This window comes from Mastomys coucha, unplaced genomic scaffold (genome assembly GCF_008632895.1).
Source record: "Mastomys coucha isolate ucsf_1 unplaced genomic scaffold, UCSF_Mcou_1 pScaffold22, whole genome shotgun sequence".
NCBI classification, from domain to species: Eukaryota; Metazoa; Chordata; class Mammalia; order Rodentia; family Muridae; genus Mastomys; species Mastomys coucha.
This window is the reverse complement of record NW_022196905.1, coordinates 186,359,044-186,378,968: the sequence shown is the minus strand read 5'-3', so window position 1 is coordinate 186,378,968 and position 19,925 is coordinate 186,359,044. Positions and strand designations below refer to the sequence as shown.

Sequence of the window (19,925 nt, the reverse complement as noted above, 5' to 3'; positions counted from 1 at the left end):
AAAAAGACTCATTCAGACGTTCACCTGGGAGAGTGTGAGGCAATGTGTACAACTTGTTTCTTAAAAAAATTTAAGTTAACAAGAGACAGGTGGATCACTATGATTTCAAGGCCACTCTATTCTACATTTGAAAATTCCAGACCAGCCAAGGATACATAGTGAGACCCTGTTTCAAACAAATAAACAAAATGCAAAACAAAAACACAAAACTACTAAAAACAAACAAAAACTTAAATTACCAAAATAGAATTCACATTTCAGTAGCTACAGGTGTACATTTAAAAAAAAAAAAATCTTGGCTGTTAGGAAGTTAAGGCCTTCAAGATTCAAATTCTGAAAAATCTACATATTCACAAAAAAGCAACCTTTAAACAAATTTCTGGACTATGCTATTTTGTTGTGCAAATATGACAGTTGAAAGTTTGCCATCTAGGCAGATGTTGGACTGTTTTATGTGTTTATTTAAAAAGTAAGGCTGGGCGGTGGTGGCACACGCCTTTAATCCCAGCATTTGGGAGGCAGAGGCCGGCGGATTTCTGAGTTCCAGGCCAGCCTGGTCTACAGAGTGAGTTCCAGGACAGCCAGGGCTACACAGAAAAACCCTGTCTCGAAAAAAAAAAACAAAAAACAAAAAACAAAACAAAACAAACAAACAAAAAAGTAAGTGCTGGGAACGTTCTGGGCTCTTCATGAACATGGGCCTCTAAGTAGAAGACAGGGTTCCTCTGTGTAGCCATGGCTGTCCTGGAACTCACTGTTGACCAGGACAATCTCAAACTCAGAGATGCACCAGTCTCTAACTCCAGAGTGCTGGGATTAGAAGGGTTTGCCACCACCACGGCTGTCACAGTCATCACTTAGTGCTGTTTAACACACAGAGGAGAGGATTGCTTCTATGTGAGCCTGTGGAACTCCTTTATCACACAGAAACACTGTCCCCTACTGGCCTCTGGGGACCAGTAGGCTAGATGATCTTTTAAGGTCTCCTTCAGCTCTGAGGTTCAGAGTGTGTAATACTTCACCCCAGCTCTGTGTGATGGTGCATGCCTATAATCCTAGCTTCTTTCAGAAGCAGAGGCAGACAGGTTCCAGGCCAGTCTGGTTTACAGCATGAGTTCCAGGAGCACTGGGGCTACACAGAGCATCTCCAAAACAAAACAAAACAAGCAAACAACAACAAAACAACCAAGTTTAAAAACAACAACAACAAAACCAGACAAAACCCCACTTCAGCCCAAATGTTCAAACGTTTTCAAGAAAACTTCTTAGATTTTATATTCATGACTGCCCGTCGTGCAGACTTTTTAGTGTTTTACCAGTGCAAACGTTTAATTGGCTCACCGTTTTTGTTTTAATTCCCTTTAATTTGGGTTGAAGTCAAGATTATAATTCTCTTTGTCTTTGAAGGACCCTTTAATGAGGCTGCAAGCAAAAATAGACAGATGCTACCCGGGGGAACCAAAGAGATGTCCAATCTCCAGGCAGGATACTTTGATTCCCAGTTTATAAGGATTTTTGAAGGGGAAGGCTACGTGAACTTGAATCAAGTGAGGAGACAGTATATGATGGCAGAATCCAAAAAGAATCTAGGCAAAGCCTTCATCCCTAGTAGTGGAGAGAAAAAGCCGTAAGTACTTTGGGGAAATGTCTTACCAATCAGCTTCGACTGTCTCTAACTCAAAGTAGGTGTTTTCCTGTAGGATTCAATTTTGAACTGTGATTGGCTTGTGTGGAGACAGTTATTTTGGGGATGCAAACTGACAGGTAATTTTAAATAGATCTTTATCATATTTTTTTACTCTCTGGGTCACTGGTGTCTATTGTTTCATATAATAAAAATATAACTAAATAATGAAGTTACATATGTTTTTCAAAAAATTTGCAAACGTAATAATGGGGAAAATGCCTAGGAAATGCTATGTTTATGCTTCTGTCTATTTTTCTGCTTATAAAAATTATAATTAAGAATGTGAAATAAAGGGAAACCCTTTTTAAACAAAGGAAATAATTTATCACTGTTACATTATTTTTAAATTACTGTGATGGTAACAGTTATGGGATTTACCAGCAGTTGGATTATGGCAGCTGCTGAAGTGGAAATTCTTATTTTTTTTTCTTTCCACTAAGCCACAAGACTCTAGTCTGCGATATAGCAAAGGTTTAAAATACAACTTTTCATTCATACTTGATAAGTTTGATTTCCTCAGTTTAGGATTTATGGTAGGTGAGGACCGATCAAAGTCTAATTTCCTGCTTATTTACTTGAACTTCGTTTCTATAGTTCAGATTTCCATCTAACAGGTACTCTTTCATAAATATAGTATTTTCTTAATTGAGAAATTCATAGAATATGTTTTAATTTTGTTCTTCTCCTTCCCCTCTTCCATTTCTCTATGCCCTCACCCCTACCTCGTGTCCTCTTTTCCTACCTAAATAACCCAAGGAGTTCAATTTGTGCTGTTCATGTACTCCTGAGTGTGGGTCATCCACTGGAGCAGGGTGAACCCACTGGGCCACACCCTTAAAAAAAACCAACTCTCCTTCCCTGAAGGTGTTACCTGTCCATAGCTTCTAAGTTAGGGGGAGCTGATCAGCTCCACCCCTTTCTAAGTTAGGGGGAGCTCATCAGCTCCACCCCCTTCTAAGTTAGGGGAGCTCATTGCTCCACCCCTTTCTAAGTTAGGGGAGCTCAATGTTCTACCCCCTTCTAAGTTAGGGGAGCTCATCAGCTCCACCCTCTTCTAAGTTAGGGGAGCTCATCAGCTCCACCCTCTTCTAAGTTAGGGGGAGCTCATCAGCTCCACCCCCTTCTAAGTTAGGGGAGCTCATCAGCTCCACCCCCTTCTAAGTTAGGGGAGCTGATCAGCTCCACCCCCTTCTAAGTTAAGGGTGCTCATTGCTCCACCCACTTCTGTGCTACCATGTTATTGGCTAGATCTTGCGAAGGTCTTGTACAGACAGCACAAATACTTTTGAGTTCAAAAGTACAGTGTCATGTCCAGAAATGCTTTTTGCTCTGGTCCTTCCCCACCTCTGATTCTTACAGTCTTGTCACCCTCTATTCTCAAGTGGTTCCTGAGCCCTGTGGTGAGGGGGTACTACAGATGTCCCACGTGTGGGTGAGCACTCCACTGAGGGTCATTCTCTGCACTTTGACCAGTTGTGAGTTTCTGAGTTAACCACTGCCCATGGCAGAAAGAAATGTTTCTTTTGGTGCCTGAGAGCTACATCAACCTATGGGTATAGAGGTAGAATGTAGAAAGCAGTTTGATCCTACATATATTTAGCAGAATACAGGTGGCAGGCTCACCTCCAGGAATGGTGAGATTCCTATCAATCATGGGTTCTTGACTCTATTTACTCTACCAGGCATGTTTCCTCCTGTGGAGTGAGGGGACCTTGAATCAATTCACATCACTGTTGTACCACAACAGTGGTACAACATAGCTTTCTACACTGCTCATTACTGCAGTTCATAGCTGGATGAGTCTGTTGATGACCTCTTGACCACAACAGGCTACATAGCACCTTTGGTACTATGAGAGCTAATCATCCGGAAGGAAGATATCTGGTCAGTAGCAAGTTAATTTTCCCATTTTCATGATTCATATATATTCACCAGTAGGGTCTAAAGTATCAAGTTCTAGTGGATATCCAAGAGTAATGCCAATAACCTTTACTGTTTGACTAAAAAGTTGAGGGGAGGTATCCCATATCTGACACTAGGCTTTTTATTTGACAACCTATAACTTCTTAAAGAAATATTATATAACACATATATTCCATATATTATATATAATATGTTATATGATATATCACATACTAAAATAAAGTATATAATATGTTATATATGATATACACCCATGTATATATATGTATATGTATATATATATGCAGTTCATACACACACATATATATATATACACACACACATATGTACACATGTTAGTTGTAACTCTACATAGGGGTTATATATGTGTATATATATAAATATGTAATATATATACATACACACACACACACACACACACATATATATATATATATATGTATATGTATCATATAAGCAAGAAATTAAGTTGCTACCAACCAGGAACCTTCTTTCCCAATGATTAGCTCTCATAGTACCAAAGGTGCCATGTAGCCTGCTGTGGTCAAAAGTCATCAACAGACCCATCCAGCTACGAACTGCAGTAGTGAGCAGTGTGGCAAGCTATGCCCATAGGTACAACAGTGACTCAAATCCACAGGGGTAACCAACTGATTTCCAGTTGATTCAAGGCCCCCTCACTCTACAGGAGGAAACACATGTTTGGTACAGTAAATCTTCCAAGATTTCTACTTTTTTCAATCTTTTAAAATAAACTTGTAGTGATGTGTTTAACATAGAATTTGACATTTTAATATCTTCCTTTAAAAAAAACTCCAAATGGCAATGAAGAAGTGGATTAGGAAGCTATTACGGAACAATTGGTGGCCCTGTGCCATTCTTCAGTGCTCAGGTAAAGCCCAGAGACAAGTATCAGCCGCCCGGGAAGAATTTATATACCAACCCAGGGAAGAAAGGGACTGGCTATGGGTAAGATAGTCCAGGTGCCTTATATAATTTGTTATAAATTTACAAAATCACCTGAGCTCTCATTCACCATTACCTACTCCTTTTTTTTTTTTGTTTTTTTGGTTTTTTTTTAGCTATCCCAATGTTACCATAGGCAGGCAGCTTTCACACTCTTCTGACTTATATGATGCTGCAAAACAGAATTATAAGGTAAAATCACATGTTTTGAACATTTCAATCTTTATTTGTTCAACTTTGAAAATTAACTCGCAATAAATTTTTATTTTGTTCTGTCTCTTTTGATCAGCAGGGGTATCTGCATGTTGATTAGCAATATCCTAGGCCAGCAGTTAGTAAAACAAATAGTGTCTGATAAAACATGGCCACGTCTAGTAAACAGAAGAGTCTTAAAACATTTTTTTAAGTGGGGCTGGAGAGACGGCTCAGTGGTTAAGAGCACTTTGTTGCTCTTCCAGAGGACCCTGGCTTTGAGTCCCAGCTCACACAGCAGTTCACAACCACCTGTAACTCTTGTTCCAGGATATCCAGTACCCTCTTCTGGCCTTTGTTGGCAACAGGCATACAAGAGGTTAACAGGCATACATGTATGGCAAAACACCCATGCACATATTTTTAAATTGCATTTTAATAGCAGGCTTTAGAATCATATGAGTGTTAGCATTTCTGATGCAAAGACCACACAGCGGGTCAGTGTAATCAAAAGTGTTTGAGCTTGGTAGCTTATAACCTGAATTGATTCCCATGAAAATTAAATGCTAAGAAACAGTGTCCAAAAAGGCCACATTGCTCCAGTGTGGAAAGAGGAAGGCAAATGGCTAAGAACTCACAAAGTTCTACAGGGAAACAGAGGATACAAAGCAGGAGGAGACTCCAAGGGGAGTGAGAACCCAGAGAGCTATAGCTTGTGCCTGTGGCTTAGGGTTTCAGTTGCTGTGATAAGACCTTGATAGCAGCTTGGGGAGCGAAGGCCTTCTTTATAAACTTACAACTCTTAGGTCCCATGCTGCACTAAGGGACTTCAGGGCTGCAATTCAAGTGGGGCAAGATCCTGGAGGTGGGAACTGAAGTAAAAACCTGATACTGCTTATTGACTTGCTTAGCTTGTTTTGTTAGAGTACCCAGGAGCAATAGCAAGGGTGCCAGCATCCCTGAGCTCCCACATCAGTTACAACTGAGAAATGGACAACAGACTTGCCTAATGGCAGCATTTTCTTTGTAATTGAAGAACCCCCCCCCCTTTTTTTTTTTTTGCCATGTAAGATATTTTGATCATGTTTTCCCCTCCCACAATTCCTCTATGATCACCCTTACCTTCATATCCATACCCACCTTTATGTTCTCCCTTTTTAAAACAGTGGTTCTCAACCTGTGGTTTGAGACCTCTTTAAGGCCACATGACAGATATCCTGCATATCAGATATTTACAATTCATAACCATACCAAAACCGGTTATGAGGTAGCAACAAAATAATTTTATGGTTGTTGGTCACCACCGCATGAGGAACTGTTAAAGGGTCACAGCCTTAGGAAGGGTGAGGAATCACTACTTTAAAAGAAACATAAAACAGACAAACAAACAAACAAAACCGCACACACACATAAAATCTAAGAGAAACACACACACACCTCACAAATGGACAAAAATTTAAATCAAAATAAACAAGCAAAAGACCAATAAGATAAAAAGTAGCTAAGCAAAGCAAAATGAGACAATAAGACTACAGAAACACCACTGAGTTCACTTTGTGTTGGTGGGCAATTCCAGGGCACTGGGCCTGCCCCGCAGTGTGGTTAACAAACCCAGTGAACCCACTGGAGAAAACTGGCTTTCTCTTTGCCAGCAGGTATCAAATGTTGATAGCTTCTAGGTTATGTGTGGGAGGCCATATCTATCTTCCCCACTCACTGCTGGAACCACATCTGGGTTGAACCTATGCAGGACTTAGGCATGCCATCACAGTATCTCAGTTCTTATGAGGATCAGTCCTGCTGTGTCTGGGAGACTCTGTTTCCTTGGAGTCATCCATCACCTCTGGCTCTTACAGTTTTCTTCCTCCTCTTCTGCATAGATCCCTGAGCCTTGACAGGAGGTAGGGCTTTGGTGAAACATTGCATTTAGGATTGAGTACTCCAAAGTCTCTCACTCTTTGCACACTGTCCACTTGTGGCTGTCTGTTTTAATTATATAATATATAAGAAGGAGAAACTTCTCTTGTAGTATGAGGGCTGAAGGAGGCACTGATCTATGGGTATAGCAATATATCATTGAGTCATTTTATTGCTATATTTCTTTAGCAGAATTAATACTATTGAGTTTTCTTCTAGGCGAATGGCCTATCTAGATTCTTGGTCACTTTGGTTGTGTCAGGTATGGATCCTATCTCATCGAGTGCTCCTTAAATCCAATCAGAAAGTGGTTGATTACTCCCAAAACATTTGTGCCACTATTACATCCATATATTTTGGAGGCAGATTGCTGTTGTAGGTCACAGGGTATGTAGTTGGGAGATATTAATGAAGACTTACAGATGAAGAGCTATTGATTCTCCTCCCATAGCGTGTAGAATGCTTTCCAGAATCATGAACATTAGTGGGGTAAAGCCGGTAGTTAAGACACCAGCTTGACTTCTCAGTTTTTGATGACAATAGGGCCTTACCATCATGTCGTGGAGAGTAACACATATAGTCTTATCAACAGCTTGTATTGTTTGGGGTTTTTCATGGAACTCCTTTGGCCAACATCTCAACAACATCTTCATTTCTGGTACTGGAGATTTTGGTAGCATAAGATGTCTAGTTGGGGCTTCATCTCCCCTGTTATTTGTTGATTCCATTTAGACCCTTTCCATATCTGTATGAGTTTTAGGAAGCATCTATAGTAGTAGGTTTCTATGTGACTTTTCAAATGACCTATGGTGTTCGTTGACTTTCCCTTACCCTCCTTTACCCCTCACTTCTATGCCCCTCCCTATTTAATTCTCCTGTTCTAATTTCCCTCTCATCTTTTCATAACAATATATTCTATTTCCTCTTCCTTGAGAGCTCTTGTCCTTTCTGCTGGTTCCTTACTAGGCACCTAACCTCTGTGGTTATTTAGATTGTAGCATACATATAAAAGTCTTAAAGGCTATCATTCACATAGAAGAAAAAATATGTATTTGTCTTTTTGGGTTACCTCCCTTGGGATGATTTGTTTTTTTCTGGTTCTATCCATTTACCTGAGAATTTTACATTGCTTTGCAAATGGATAATATTCCATTGTATACATGTACCCTATTCTCATTGTCCACTCATCAGTTGGTAGACATCATGAGTGTTTCCAACTTCTGGCTATTGAGAATAGAGCAGCAGTGAATATGGCTGAGCAAGTGTCGTTGGGGTAGAATGAAGCTTCCTTTTGGTATATGTCCAAGAGCAGTATAGCTGGATCTTGAGGTAGGTAGAGTCCCAGCTTCCTGGGGAATGGCCACATTGGTTCCCATATCTTGCACTCCTCTCATAATGGATGAGTGCTCCTTTTGCTCCATGTCCTCACTAGCATGAGATGTCATTTGTTTTGTTGATCTTAGCCATTCTGACAGGTGTAAGATGACATCTCAAAGTAATTTTAATTTGTATTTCCTTGGTGTCTAAAGATATTAAGCATTTAACTTCTCTAGCCATTTGTCTTTTGGGAACTCTATGCTTAGTTCTTTTCCAATTTTTCAATTGGCTTATTTGTTTTCTTGATGTTCAGGTTTTATACTCATATATATATATATATATATATATATATATGAGTATTAGTATCTTTTAGATACTAATTTTTTAATAGATTTATAATTGGCAAAGATATTTTCCCATTCTGTAGACTGCTACTTTGCCCCATGATCATGTCCATTGCTGTACAGAAAGACTTTAGCTTCATGAGGTCTTATTTATTAATTGTTGTTCTTGGTGGCTGTGCTGTCAATGTTCTGTTTAGAATGCCCTTTTCTATGCCAAGGAATTTAAGTCTATCTTGTCTTTCTCTTTTATCAGATTCAGTGTATCTAGTTCTATATTGAGGTCTTTGATCCACTTGGAGTTGAATTTTATTCAGGGTGCTAAATATGATTTGTTTGTATTCTTCTACATACAGCCATCTCATTTACCCAACATTTGTTGAAGAAGCTGTCTTTTCTTCATTGTGTACTTTTGGCTTCTTTGTTAAAAATCAAATGTTTATTGGTGTGTGGACTTCTGTCTAGATCTTCAGTTTGATTCCATTGATTAATGTGTCTGTCTTTATGCCACTGTGGAGATATTTTCTCAACTGAGAGACCCTCTTTCCAAATGATCCTTTCTTGTGTCAAGTTGAGATAAATCTAGCCAACACAGCCTACTAATGTCTTTTCTTGAGCCCTTTAATCTCATTTAAATTGTGCTCGTTCAGTTTGTTAAATGATGAAACATCAAATTTCGTATGTGTAAAAATGAAAAAAAATCAATATTTTATCTTTCTAAATCTACTGTATTTCAGAATTTTTTGCTATTTTATCAAGAACTAACAATTAAATTTAGTTTATCCACATAGAAAGGATTATAATATACGATTGAAAAAATAACTTTTCTTTTGCTTGAGTATTAGGTAGCTAGAAATACTATAATATAAAAATATTATAGTGTAAGCACTAAGTATTTTTTGTGCTTACAACTAAAAACTGATATTTGCTAAGGGCCAACCATGTGCCAAATGCTTTCTCTACATAATCTCATTTGATCATTAACAACATCAAGGGGAAATAGTATTCTTATTTACATTCAAAGATGTGACACCAAAGGTCAGCATTTTCCTTCAATTCTTGAAATATGCTAAACAGTAGGAAGGAGCTGGGATTTGACTTAGAGACCAAGCCTTTTCCTTCCTGCTGTCTGGGACTGTAGTGAGGACTTGTTCAGGTGATAGACTGTTAAATCTCAAGTAGATTCTGTCCAAAATGTGCTTATTTATCAGCAGGCATGTTCCCTTCCTTTCTTCCTTCCTTCCTTCCTTCCTTCCTTCCTTCCTTCTTTCCTTTCTTCCTTCCTTCTTTCCTTTCTTCCTTCCTTCCTTCCTTCCTTCCTTCCTTCCTTCCTTCCTTCCTTCTTTCCTTTCTTCCTTCCTTCCTTCCTTCCTTCCTTCCTTCCTTCCTTCCTTCCCTCCCTCCTTCCCTCTTTCCCTTCTTTCTTCTTTTATCCTCCTCCTCCTTTTTTTTTTTAACCATAAAGGTTAAACATAAGGGGATGTTTTCAACAGCACACCCAGTGTTTTAGAATCTGCATGTGTACAATTAATTTAAAAGATAATTTTGGTCTTGAATTATGTCTAACTTTCAAACTCTTAAATTCACAGAAACAAAGTGAAGAACACCATCGACTAATCAAAGGGTCACCTTTCAAGTTGCATCTTCATCCGAAGGACTATTTTGATACTAACCCTTATTTTTTAGAGCATCCTTTACCTCCAATTAGGAGAGAAGAGAAGAAGGAGGTTTCTGTAAAGCCCTTTAAGCCCTCCTCTCCTGGCAAGAAGGTAAAGCTTTTGGGAGGAGAAGGAATTGAGCATAAAGAAACCCAGTCTCAAGCAGAGTGTGGGGGCCATGTCTGCAATCCCTATCCTTCTATAGCCAAAGCAGGAAGATTGGGGGTTCAAGTCTAGCCTAGGCTATGTACCAAGGCCAGAGGGGATGAAGAAGGGAAATAGACGATGCTGGGGGTGGGGAGAACCTGTGTTTTGCTGTCAAATCATTGAAGTGCCCATATAAGCCTTTCTTTGTGTGACGATTTACAAGATCCTATAAGCCCACAAATCAGTCTGGGGATATGGCTATGATGACCTCAAGTTGCATTCCCAGCACCCAGGCAAAGCTCAGCTTGGCAGCATGCACATGTAACTTTGGTGATGGGTGTAGTAGAGGGAGGAGACAGGCTGATCAGAGGGAGTTTGCTGGCCAGCCAGGGTAGCCAAGAATGAGCTCAAGATTTAGAGAGAGCCCTGTCTCAAAAACATAAGGTGACATGTGGAAGAGGAAGGCACCAAATATCAATGTCTGACCTCCATACGCCCATTCATTGACAAGCACAGCTGTACACATGAGTGTATGAATGTATGCTCCCCCTTAAGCACACACACACACACACACACACACACACACCACACTGGAGCCACAAAGCATGACCGGAGTAAGAAAGGTGTACAGTGAAACAATTGCTGTTTGCTTCGGATATGCTTGAATTTCCAATGAAGTTTTGAAAGCCATCATGGAAGTTTTGAAACAATGAAAATAACTGCCTCCTGCTGCTTCTTTCAGAAGCTGCTAAGTGGTGTGCATAAAAACAAAAGCGTTTTGACCGTTGATGAACATTACTTGGATCTTGGCCTTTCTGTTTCTGGCAGATCCTTCTCATCTCGAAGTAGACTCTACAAAATGCATGTGCTGTTTACATTTGGAAAATGTTTTTATATACTAAGAATTTATTTATTTTTTCCTTTGTATTGGAATACCTTCTCTAGTCTGTTGCATTTCTGTATGCATGAGCATCGTGTACATGCAGGTGAAGTGCACTAGAGGGTGTGGGATGCCTGGACATAGAGTTCCGGAGAGTTGTGAGTATAGGTGCTGGGAACAGAACCTAGGTCCTCTGAGAAAGCAGCCAGTGTTCTTAACCACTGAGTCATCTCTCTAGCCCCAAAGAGTTATCTTTATAAGATCAAATTCTTGCTTTTGAGAACATATTTCTTAATTTCTATTCTAGATGACCAGTCTATCTGTTTGTTTCTTCTGTATCACTTTTAGTTGCTTTTAGGGAGTTAAGGTCAAGAGGTTAAGGTTAGGGAGTCTAATCTTTTCTTGCTTCTCAACAACCCTGACATTAAGAGTCTTATGCTCTATCAGACCGATGGTTGAAAATACAGCTTTTGCTCAATGATTATACCTTAGAGCGATGTCATACAATAGATTATATGTTTCGTTTTATAGAGTTTGGAGAACTGAGATATGTACACACGTTGATGCACCATGCTGTGATGCATGCTCAGAGTTACAACCGGTCTTTGCCTTATATTCTAAAAAGGATGATTTTAAGATTAAACACTTATTAGAGATGGTGGCTATCTTGGAAATGCCTTTGCACATCAAAGCTGATGATGCTCAGGCATGTGCATCCATTAGGATACAACAGCTCTACTAGACATTATGGCATAACACCTGATTCCGGGACGGCTTCAAGGAAAGCTGGCAGCCTCAATGGTCCACCATCACAGGCTGCTCCAGTCAGGACTTCAGTTAAGCCCTCAACTTTCTCATCATGCAGAGACTAGACAACAAATGCTACATCGAATTTTCTCAAGCCTGACTTGACTACTGTCCCAATTTGGGGGCAGGGGGACCAAAGGAAAACTGACACGTCAAATCAACAGTAAACAATCTTAAACACCATAAGCCTTAATTGTGAGACTATAAGTATCTGGTCTTCAACCACCTAAGTTGGAAGTGCAAGGTAAGCAGCTTTCAAAATATAGAAATGTCAGATAAAGTTAGCTGTCTGGATAGTTGGCCCAAATTTTCTCTGAGTCATAGGAATACCAGCCTTATGGCCCAGCATCTCTGACAGACTTTTCTGTGAAACAGGAATCATGAAAGACTTGCCTGTCTTTTTCTTGCAAAGCTTGCCAGTTGACTTTCCTGCATCTATGTTTGTCCAGTTGAAGTAGTTGAAGCAAGGAGGCCACATTTGAAGCAAACCCCATAAGGAGGTTCTTTGATGCTCATCATCTCCTTTGAAGCAGAGAGAGGTTCAAGCAGGAGCTAATGTCTCAAGTTAAAAAAACATAAAATAATAAAACTTCTTAAAATGCCATAGTCTGTCAGCCTCTGAGGTTTTTGAAGACCATCTATCTAGTATATCTGAATTAGCAAACATTGCTTGTTACTATTTATTACCTGTTTGCTTGTTACTATTTATTATCTGTTCAACTTAGGAAGCGTATTTCTGTAAACTAGACTAGTATCTAACATGACCATGAGCTTGATTGTTTGACTGCTAACTTGCATTTCTTAATTATGCTCAACACTTTGTAATAGCAGCCCTTAAAAGGATTGGAACTTAATGTTGCATTTTAAAGAATCACTTAAGTACAATGTCTCAAATTGGTGCTGATATACATATTATGATGTAGCAAAATATAACCTCAAATTTGCATCAAGATACAAAGATCTATACCAATGTAAGATTTTTGGCTTCTTAGTACTCTTTGATCTGAAAATAGATTCAAGAATCTTTTTCCTATTATTCTTATATTATTCTTATATTCCCCCTTCTTCTCATCCCTTCTTCCCTTTCTCTTCTAACATTAGATAATAGAGAAAGATGGATGGGAGAAAAGAGAGAAAAGAAATCCCTGACTCTAACCTCCCTATTGTTTCTCCCCGACCAAGACCATAACAATATGTAACCAATGCTCCCAAAACAACAATAGACACTCATCACCCATAGAACAACCATAACACATCTATCCCACCATTTGGGAATGGGGCATAGTTCTCTTAAAATTGTTTACTGTTGACTTGACGTGTCAGTTTTCCTTTGGTCCCCCTGCCCCCAAATTGGGACAGTAGTCAAGTCAGGCTTAAGAAAATTAGATGTAGCATTTGTTGTCTAGTCTCTGTATGATGAGAAAGTTGAGGGCTTAACTGAAGTCCTGACTGGAGCAGCCTGTGATGGTGAACCATTGAGGTTGCCAGCTTTCCTTGAAGCCGTCCCGGAATCAGGTGTTATGCCATAATGTCTAGAAGAGCTGTTGTATCCTAATGGATGCACATGCCTGAGCATCATCAGCTTTAATGTGCAAAGGCATTTCCAAGATAGCCACCATCTCTAATAAGTGTTCAATCTTAAAATCATCCTTTTTAGAATATAAGGCAAAGACTGGTTGTAACTCTGAGCATGCATCACAGCATGGTGCATCAACGTGTGTACATATCTCAGTTCTCCAAACTCTATAAAACAAAACACATAGTCTATTGCATGACATCGCTCTAAGGTGTCATCATTGAGCAAAAACTCTCAGTCAGTAGAGCATGAGACTCTTATTAATCTCAAGGTTGTTGATTCGAGTCCTACATTAGGTGCCATATGTTGAAATAATTTTATGGGGTGGGTGTTCTGCCCCACCCTAGCACATATAGCTCTGGAATAAAAGACACAGAAACCTGTTATTTTTTATTAACAAGCTGTAGGTCTAAACTGGGAGGGTTCTGAGCTATACAAGCCTACATCCCAGTCACAGGCCCCTTGTTACTCACTGAGTTTGCTTTACTCCTTGTGTGTCCTCAGGGCGAGCTTCTCTTGGCCACATGCTCATGGTCCATCCTTCTCCATGGTTCACTTTCTTCTTCTTCTCTCTCCTCTCCATAGTCCCTTATCTGAGACCCCCCCCTTATTTAATCTCAAGTCTCTTCTTCCTCTCTCTCCTGCCTAGATGTAGGCTCTAGCCTTTTACTATCCACTCAGATATTATTAGGGAACATTCTTTGCACCACATTGGTTAATACGATGCCCATACCCAGACCACAAACTGATTTTGGAGCACAGAACTCAGCATACACAGTGCACAGAATAAAGCCCCACACATCACTTTAGTGGTTCTTAGTTCAAAATGGCCAATGGCCCTACCCAAGTCTTTAAAGGATTATCAAAGCTCCTTTTTGAATCTCACAATCCAGGCCTCCATTCTTTGCATTGCTTTCAAAATTCTTATCTTCCAACTCCCACAGAATAATCTACTGATTTCTTACCACTCAATAGATTTTCTAACTTGAAGTTCCAAAATCCCTTCCATATTTCTTGTCCCAAAACACGGTTATGTTTGTCACAGCACAAATATGTCACAGTACCCCACAGTTCTGGTACCAATTTCTGTCTTACTTAGGATTATTATTTCTATGATGACACACCATGATCAAAGCAACTTGGGAAGGAAAAAGTTTATATCAGCCTACAAGTCCAGTGCTGAGGGAAGTCAGGCCAGGAGACTAGAGGGCCCGGAGGCAGGAATTGGAGCAGAAGTCATGGAGGAGAGCTGTTTGCTGGTATGCTCAGCCACTTTCTTATACACACTCAGACCACCAGCCCAGATATGGTACCTCTTACAAAAGGCTGGTATCAGTCATTGATCAAGAGAATGTCCAACAGGCTTCCCTATGGGCCATTCTTATGAGGCATTTTCTTGATTAAGATTACTCCTTCCCAGGTGACCCTACCTCGTGTCAAATTGACATAAAAGCTAGCCAGCACAGTGTCTTCTTTGTAGAATTCATTTATCATGACCTACTCAAGATTCCTTAGATATTTATGTTTCAGTTAATAGTACATGCTAGTATTAGTTCTTTCATAGGATACTTCTTAAGGATGTTTGAACTTTCTATGGTAACTATGAAATAAGGACTTTGAAAACAAAGCTATTCTGGTTAATTAAAAATATATACATAATACTTTGTGAAAAAGTATTTGTATATAACTACTGTCTAGCTTTAATCTACATATAATTGGCTTTAGATTTTGCAAGTAAAAGGATTCTTAATTAAATGGATTATAATTTTACAGAATGAACTGGTTAGCTTGCTTTCTTCTTCGTTTCTTCTTTTCATTACATCACTGTGGATCAAACCCAGGGCTTCACCCTCCATAGGGTAATGCTCTGCCATTGAGCTATACCCCTATCTTCTTCCCTCCCCTTCCCTTAACCATTATGCGCCAGCACACACAAGGTCTAGTTAACAGAAGCCCAGGCAGGCTTCGAAAGGAAGGTCTTTAATCCTTGGCTCTTGGCTGAAATTACAGCCATATGTCATCACATAAAATTACCTTGGCCAGGCAGTGGTGGTGCACGCCTTTAATCCCAGCACTTGGGAGGCAGAGGCCAGTGGATCTCTGTGAGTTTGAGGCCAACCTGGTCTACAGAGTGAGTTCCAAGACAGCCAGGGCTACACAGAGAAACCTTGTCTTGAAAAAGAAAAAATTATCTCAATGATATATAACAAAAAGATAAACATCCTGTCAAGTCAGCTTAAGACGTCCGAGTGACTTCAGGTCTCTATCACACAGGTAGAACATATTAGCATGAGCTTCTCTTACTAGACACTAAGTATATTCTAGAGACCACAGTTTCTGTGCTCCATCTATGGCCATGCTGCTCCTTTGAGTTGGGGGGGGGGGGATTGTTAATGCCAAGCTCCCTATCCCCTTCCATAGTGAAATATAGTTATGTTTGTCTCATTCCTTCATCAATAGGCTGATTAAATCACTAGTTGATAGCTTGATTAAAGTTGCTATAAAACATCAATGCATGGTAAAAGCATGCATTCTATAAACGTTTCTGTCATTTTTATAGAAAACTACTGGAATTACCATGTTTGGATCCTACATAACTGGCAGCAGAGAGACCCTTTGCTGTAGTTTGAACAGAATGGATAACTTTCTTTCAATGTAAAACCAACTCTGTCGACTAGAAAAGTATATATGAACTTCTCAACAGTAGTAGAGGCATTTTGCAAACTGACATTGAATTATCTTGTCTATAGGCTGGTGGAATGAAAGCAGGAACATTTGAACCTTATCCAGTACACTCAGCTGACCCTTATGTGGTTAAAGTGGGAAAGGTAATTACTCCGAAAGGTGAAAAGGTTTTCCACCCACCCAATGGACCGAAAAGCAGACCCATTGAAAGTATAATGGCACTGAATGTCAAAAGGTAGGCTTAGCTTATATTCAGTCTACAAACCGAGAAAGATTATTTCTACCTTTTTGATGCCCTAACCTGTACAGATGGTTGTGAGCTGCCTGTCTCGGGGCTCTGCTGGGTCCTTTGCAAAACCAGCAAGTTCTCTAAGTCTTTGGTCTTCTCCAGTCCCATTGTACATAGTTTTAAAATGTAAGATCTGAGCACAGGGGCTGGAGAGAGAGAGAGCTCAGTGCTTAAAAGCACTGGCGGCTCTCTCCTAGAGAACCTGGATTGGATTCCCAGAACCCTCGTGGCGGCTCACAACCTTCTGTAACTCCAGATCCAGGAGAGCTGAAGCCCTCTTCTGACCTCTGCAGTACCACATGGTGCATAGCCATACATGCAGGCAAAGCACTCATACACACATACAAGAAAACCTTAAAAACAAGGCAATGCTAGCATATTTCATATTGCTGCCTCCTTTATGGAAGATATTCATCATGAGTCACTTGAGACTCCTTGGATATTATGTACACCATAACATTAACTGTAATTCAGCAATTGTGTGGAATCCTAATGACCCTTGAAAGTTCTGTCCCAAACTTTGAAATATCCACCTGTAAAATTAAGATATATTCTAGATAATTAATATATATATATATATGTGAATATTATCAAATGCTGTCTGGTTTACAGTATTTGGTAAGAAGAACTGCACTCCGTGTGGCCATACCTGCCACACATGTGCTCCTCCTTCTTTATCTAAATGCACTCTTTGCCTCAGTCACATGAAGTTATACCAATTGTTATTTAGCCCGCCAGTACATTGCTAATAAGATGGTCGCCTGCTTCCCTCTTGCTCTCTGCTGGCTTTTCTCTGCAGTCTGGGCTGGTCTCCCAGGCAAAGCATCTCCTGAAGCTCTCTGTAGACCTGGTCAGTGCGAACTGTTATTGTATGTTAGACCTTGCATTATAGATATTTTTGCTCATGTAGCTGTGTCATTCTTATATTGTTAGACAAGATATTAAGCTCATAATTACTTCTTGGCTGTTTGTAAACATCAATAGCGTTAACTACAGAAGGCCGTGTTTTCCTATTGCTTTTAACATTTTTTTTTTATTTTTTTATTTTTTTATTTTTTTATTTTTTTTATTTATTTTTTTTAGATATTTTCTTTATTTACATGCAAATTTCTCCTTTCCCAGTTTCCCCTCCAAAAAACAAAAAAACAAACAAAAACAAACCCCTGTTGCCTCCCCCCTCCCCATGCCTGCCACCCCGCCCTCTCCCACTTTCTGGCCCTGGCATTCCCCTACACTGGGGCATAGAACCTTCACAGGGCCGAGGTCCTCTCCTCCTATTGATGATCGATTTTGCAATCCTCTACCATACACATGCTGCTTGAACAATCAGACCCCTCTATGTGCAGTCCTTGGTTGGTGGTTGAGACCCTGGGAGCTCCGAGGGTACTAGTTAGTTCATGTTGTTGTTCATCCTAAGGGGCTACAAACCCCTAAGCTCCATTGGTCTTTTCTCTAATTCCTTCACTGGGGACCCTGCACTCAGTTCGATGGATGGCTGTGAGCCTCTACATCTGTATTGCTTTTAACATTTTTAATTTTTAACATTTTTAACATTTTAACATTTTAACATGATTATTGCATGTACATTTATTTTAAACTTCATTGGAAATGTTGCAATTAATGTCTTTCCCATGAACTCATCTTTTAAAATGTAACACTCTTGCAGTCATCTAGAATGTAGTACATGCAGATTTTATGTTACGTGATCATTTTTACAAATGCTTGATTTCAGTAGCTATACCATCACCAAATGGTAAGTAGAAGTGAAACCGTGCAGTCTAGGCAGTCTCTGGCTTACAAGGCAATGTCGAGATGAAAGGTCCTCATTAGAGCACTATGGAGCTAATTCCAAGACTGCGGTTTGTATTGATTCTTCATGTAGGGTCAGATGAACAGGTTTTGGAGATGTACTTTGTTGATAATTGATGATGATGACAATAGCATATATATATATATATATATATATACATAAAAATATAAAAAAATATAAATTTTATAAAAAATTTTAAATAAATATTTATAAATTATTTTATATTTATAAATTTATAAATATTGTATATATGTAAATATAATTATCATGTTGTCTATTCTTCAAAGTACTTTACAGTTTTGTAAAGTGAAATAGATTTTGCATTAACAAAATCAAAGTATTCTGAAAGAACAAATTAAAACTGAGCCATTTCTCTAAGCAACTTTTCCATAGACAGGTGATTCAGTTACTCTGCATATTAGGGTAAATTTGTTATTTAAGCCACTGCAATTAGGAACGATGTTCTGTGTGGGCCAGTTGGCAGAGCATTGGATCTGGAAGTAGGAGACATGGCACCCTTATTCTCTATCCTTTAGCTTTATCTTCTGGTAAGCCACCTATCAATTCGCTGCCAACTTCATCTAATAGAACAGATAATGAAACTGAAATTTTCTCCCTCACACCTACCTTCAGTTAGATGGGACGTTTTGTGGGGTTAAGTTTTCTGTGGTCTCCTCTATCCTACAGCAAGGCTGAGAGAGTTCTCTGGTGCACTAGGAATCTGTTTAGAGCAGAGAAGCAGCAACTGACTGTTCTTCAGAACACTCTGAAGTTTATTGGATGTTAGTTGCCTCAAGCTTATTGAAGTCTCTTTTTACTTGAACATAAACACCTTAAGTCCAGTTTCAAATCCTTCTATACTAATTTGAAAGCTAATAAACTCATGGATACTAGTAGTGAAATGTATTTCATAATTTTTTCTGCTTTTTAGATTTTCTAAGTATACCTGTTTTTAATTCAAAGGTTTTCTCTCTCTCTCTCTCTCTCTCTCTCCCTCCCTCCCTCCCTCCCTCTCTCTCTCTCTTTCTTTCTCTCTCTCTCCCCCTTCCTTCCTTCCTTTTTTCCTTCCTTCCTTCCTTCCTTCCTTCCTTTCTTTCTTTCTTCTCTTTCTTTCTTTCTTTCTTTCTTTCTTTCTTTCTTTCTTTCTTTCTTTCTTTCTTTCTTCCTCCCTTTCTTTCTTTCTCTCTTCCTTCTTCCTTCCTTCCTTCCTTCCTTTCTTCCTTCCTTCCTTCCTTTTTCTTTCTTTCTTTCTTTCTTTCTTTCTTTCTTTCTTTCTTTCTTTCTTATTTTTTGATTTGATGTGACTATTTTGCTTGTTGGCTAGGGTTCCAAGAGCTCAGTAACAGATTCCTCATCTGGAGTGCATCCGTTCCCAAGGTTACCCGCACCACAGACAACTGCTATAGGATTTTATGTCATAAAAATGTTGGTTTGGCGTTTTAGTGTGAATATTTTAAGAATGTGAAGGTATAGTATCTAGACTAGTAAGATTAAATGTGCATTTCTTTTCTAATTTTAGGGCACTAAATGTGAAGAACTACAAGAATGCATCCTCAGCCACGCTGAGCAAGGAGTTAGTTTTCTAGATCCTCTTGGTGGCTCAGAGAATACACAATGTTTTGGAACAAATGGCTCCATAGCAGTTAGAGGAAGTTTAAACATGAGGCTCAACTCTGACATCCTTCCTGATTTTAGTGCTGTTTAATAAATATTGTTGGCTAATGACATAA

General features: G+C 39.3%; 1 protein-coding gene across 5 annotated transcripts in view; it reads left to right on the top strand.

The window, feature by feature from the left end:
• The window catches only part of CUNH4orf47 (chromosome unknown C4orf47 homolog), a 23,523-nt gene extending 3,598 nt beyond the window's left edge, over nt 1-19,925 (top strand). For all 5 annotated transcript variants that reach the window (XM_031339704.1, XM_031339706.1, XM_031339708.1 and 2 more), the window contains 6 exons: nt 1,408-1,627; nt 4,442-4,579; nt 4,693-4,768; nt 9,933-10,112; nt 16,162-16,331; nt 19,715-19,925. In XM_031339704.1, coding sequence (XP_031195564.1) covers nt 1,408-1,627; nt 4,442-4,579; nt 4,693-4,768; nt 9,933-10,112; nt 16,162-16,331; nt 19,715-19,781 — 851 coding nt within the window. In that variant the 3' untranslated portion in view covers nt 19,782-19,925. The remainder of the gene's footprint in view (nt 1-1,407; nt 1,628-4,441; nt 4,580-4,692; nt 4,769-9,932; nt 10,113-16,161; nt 16,332-19,714) is intronic.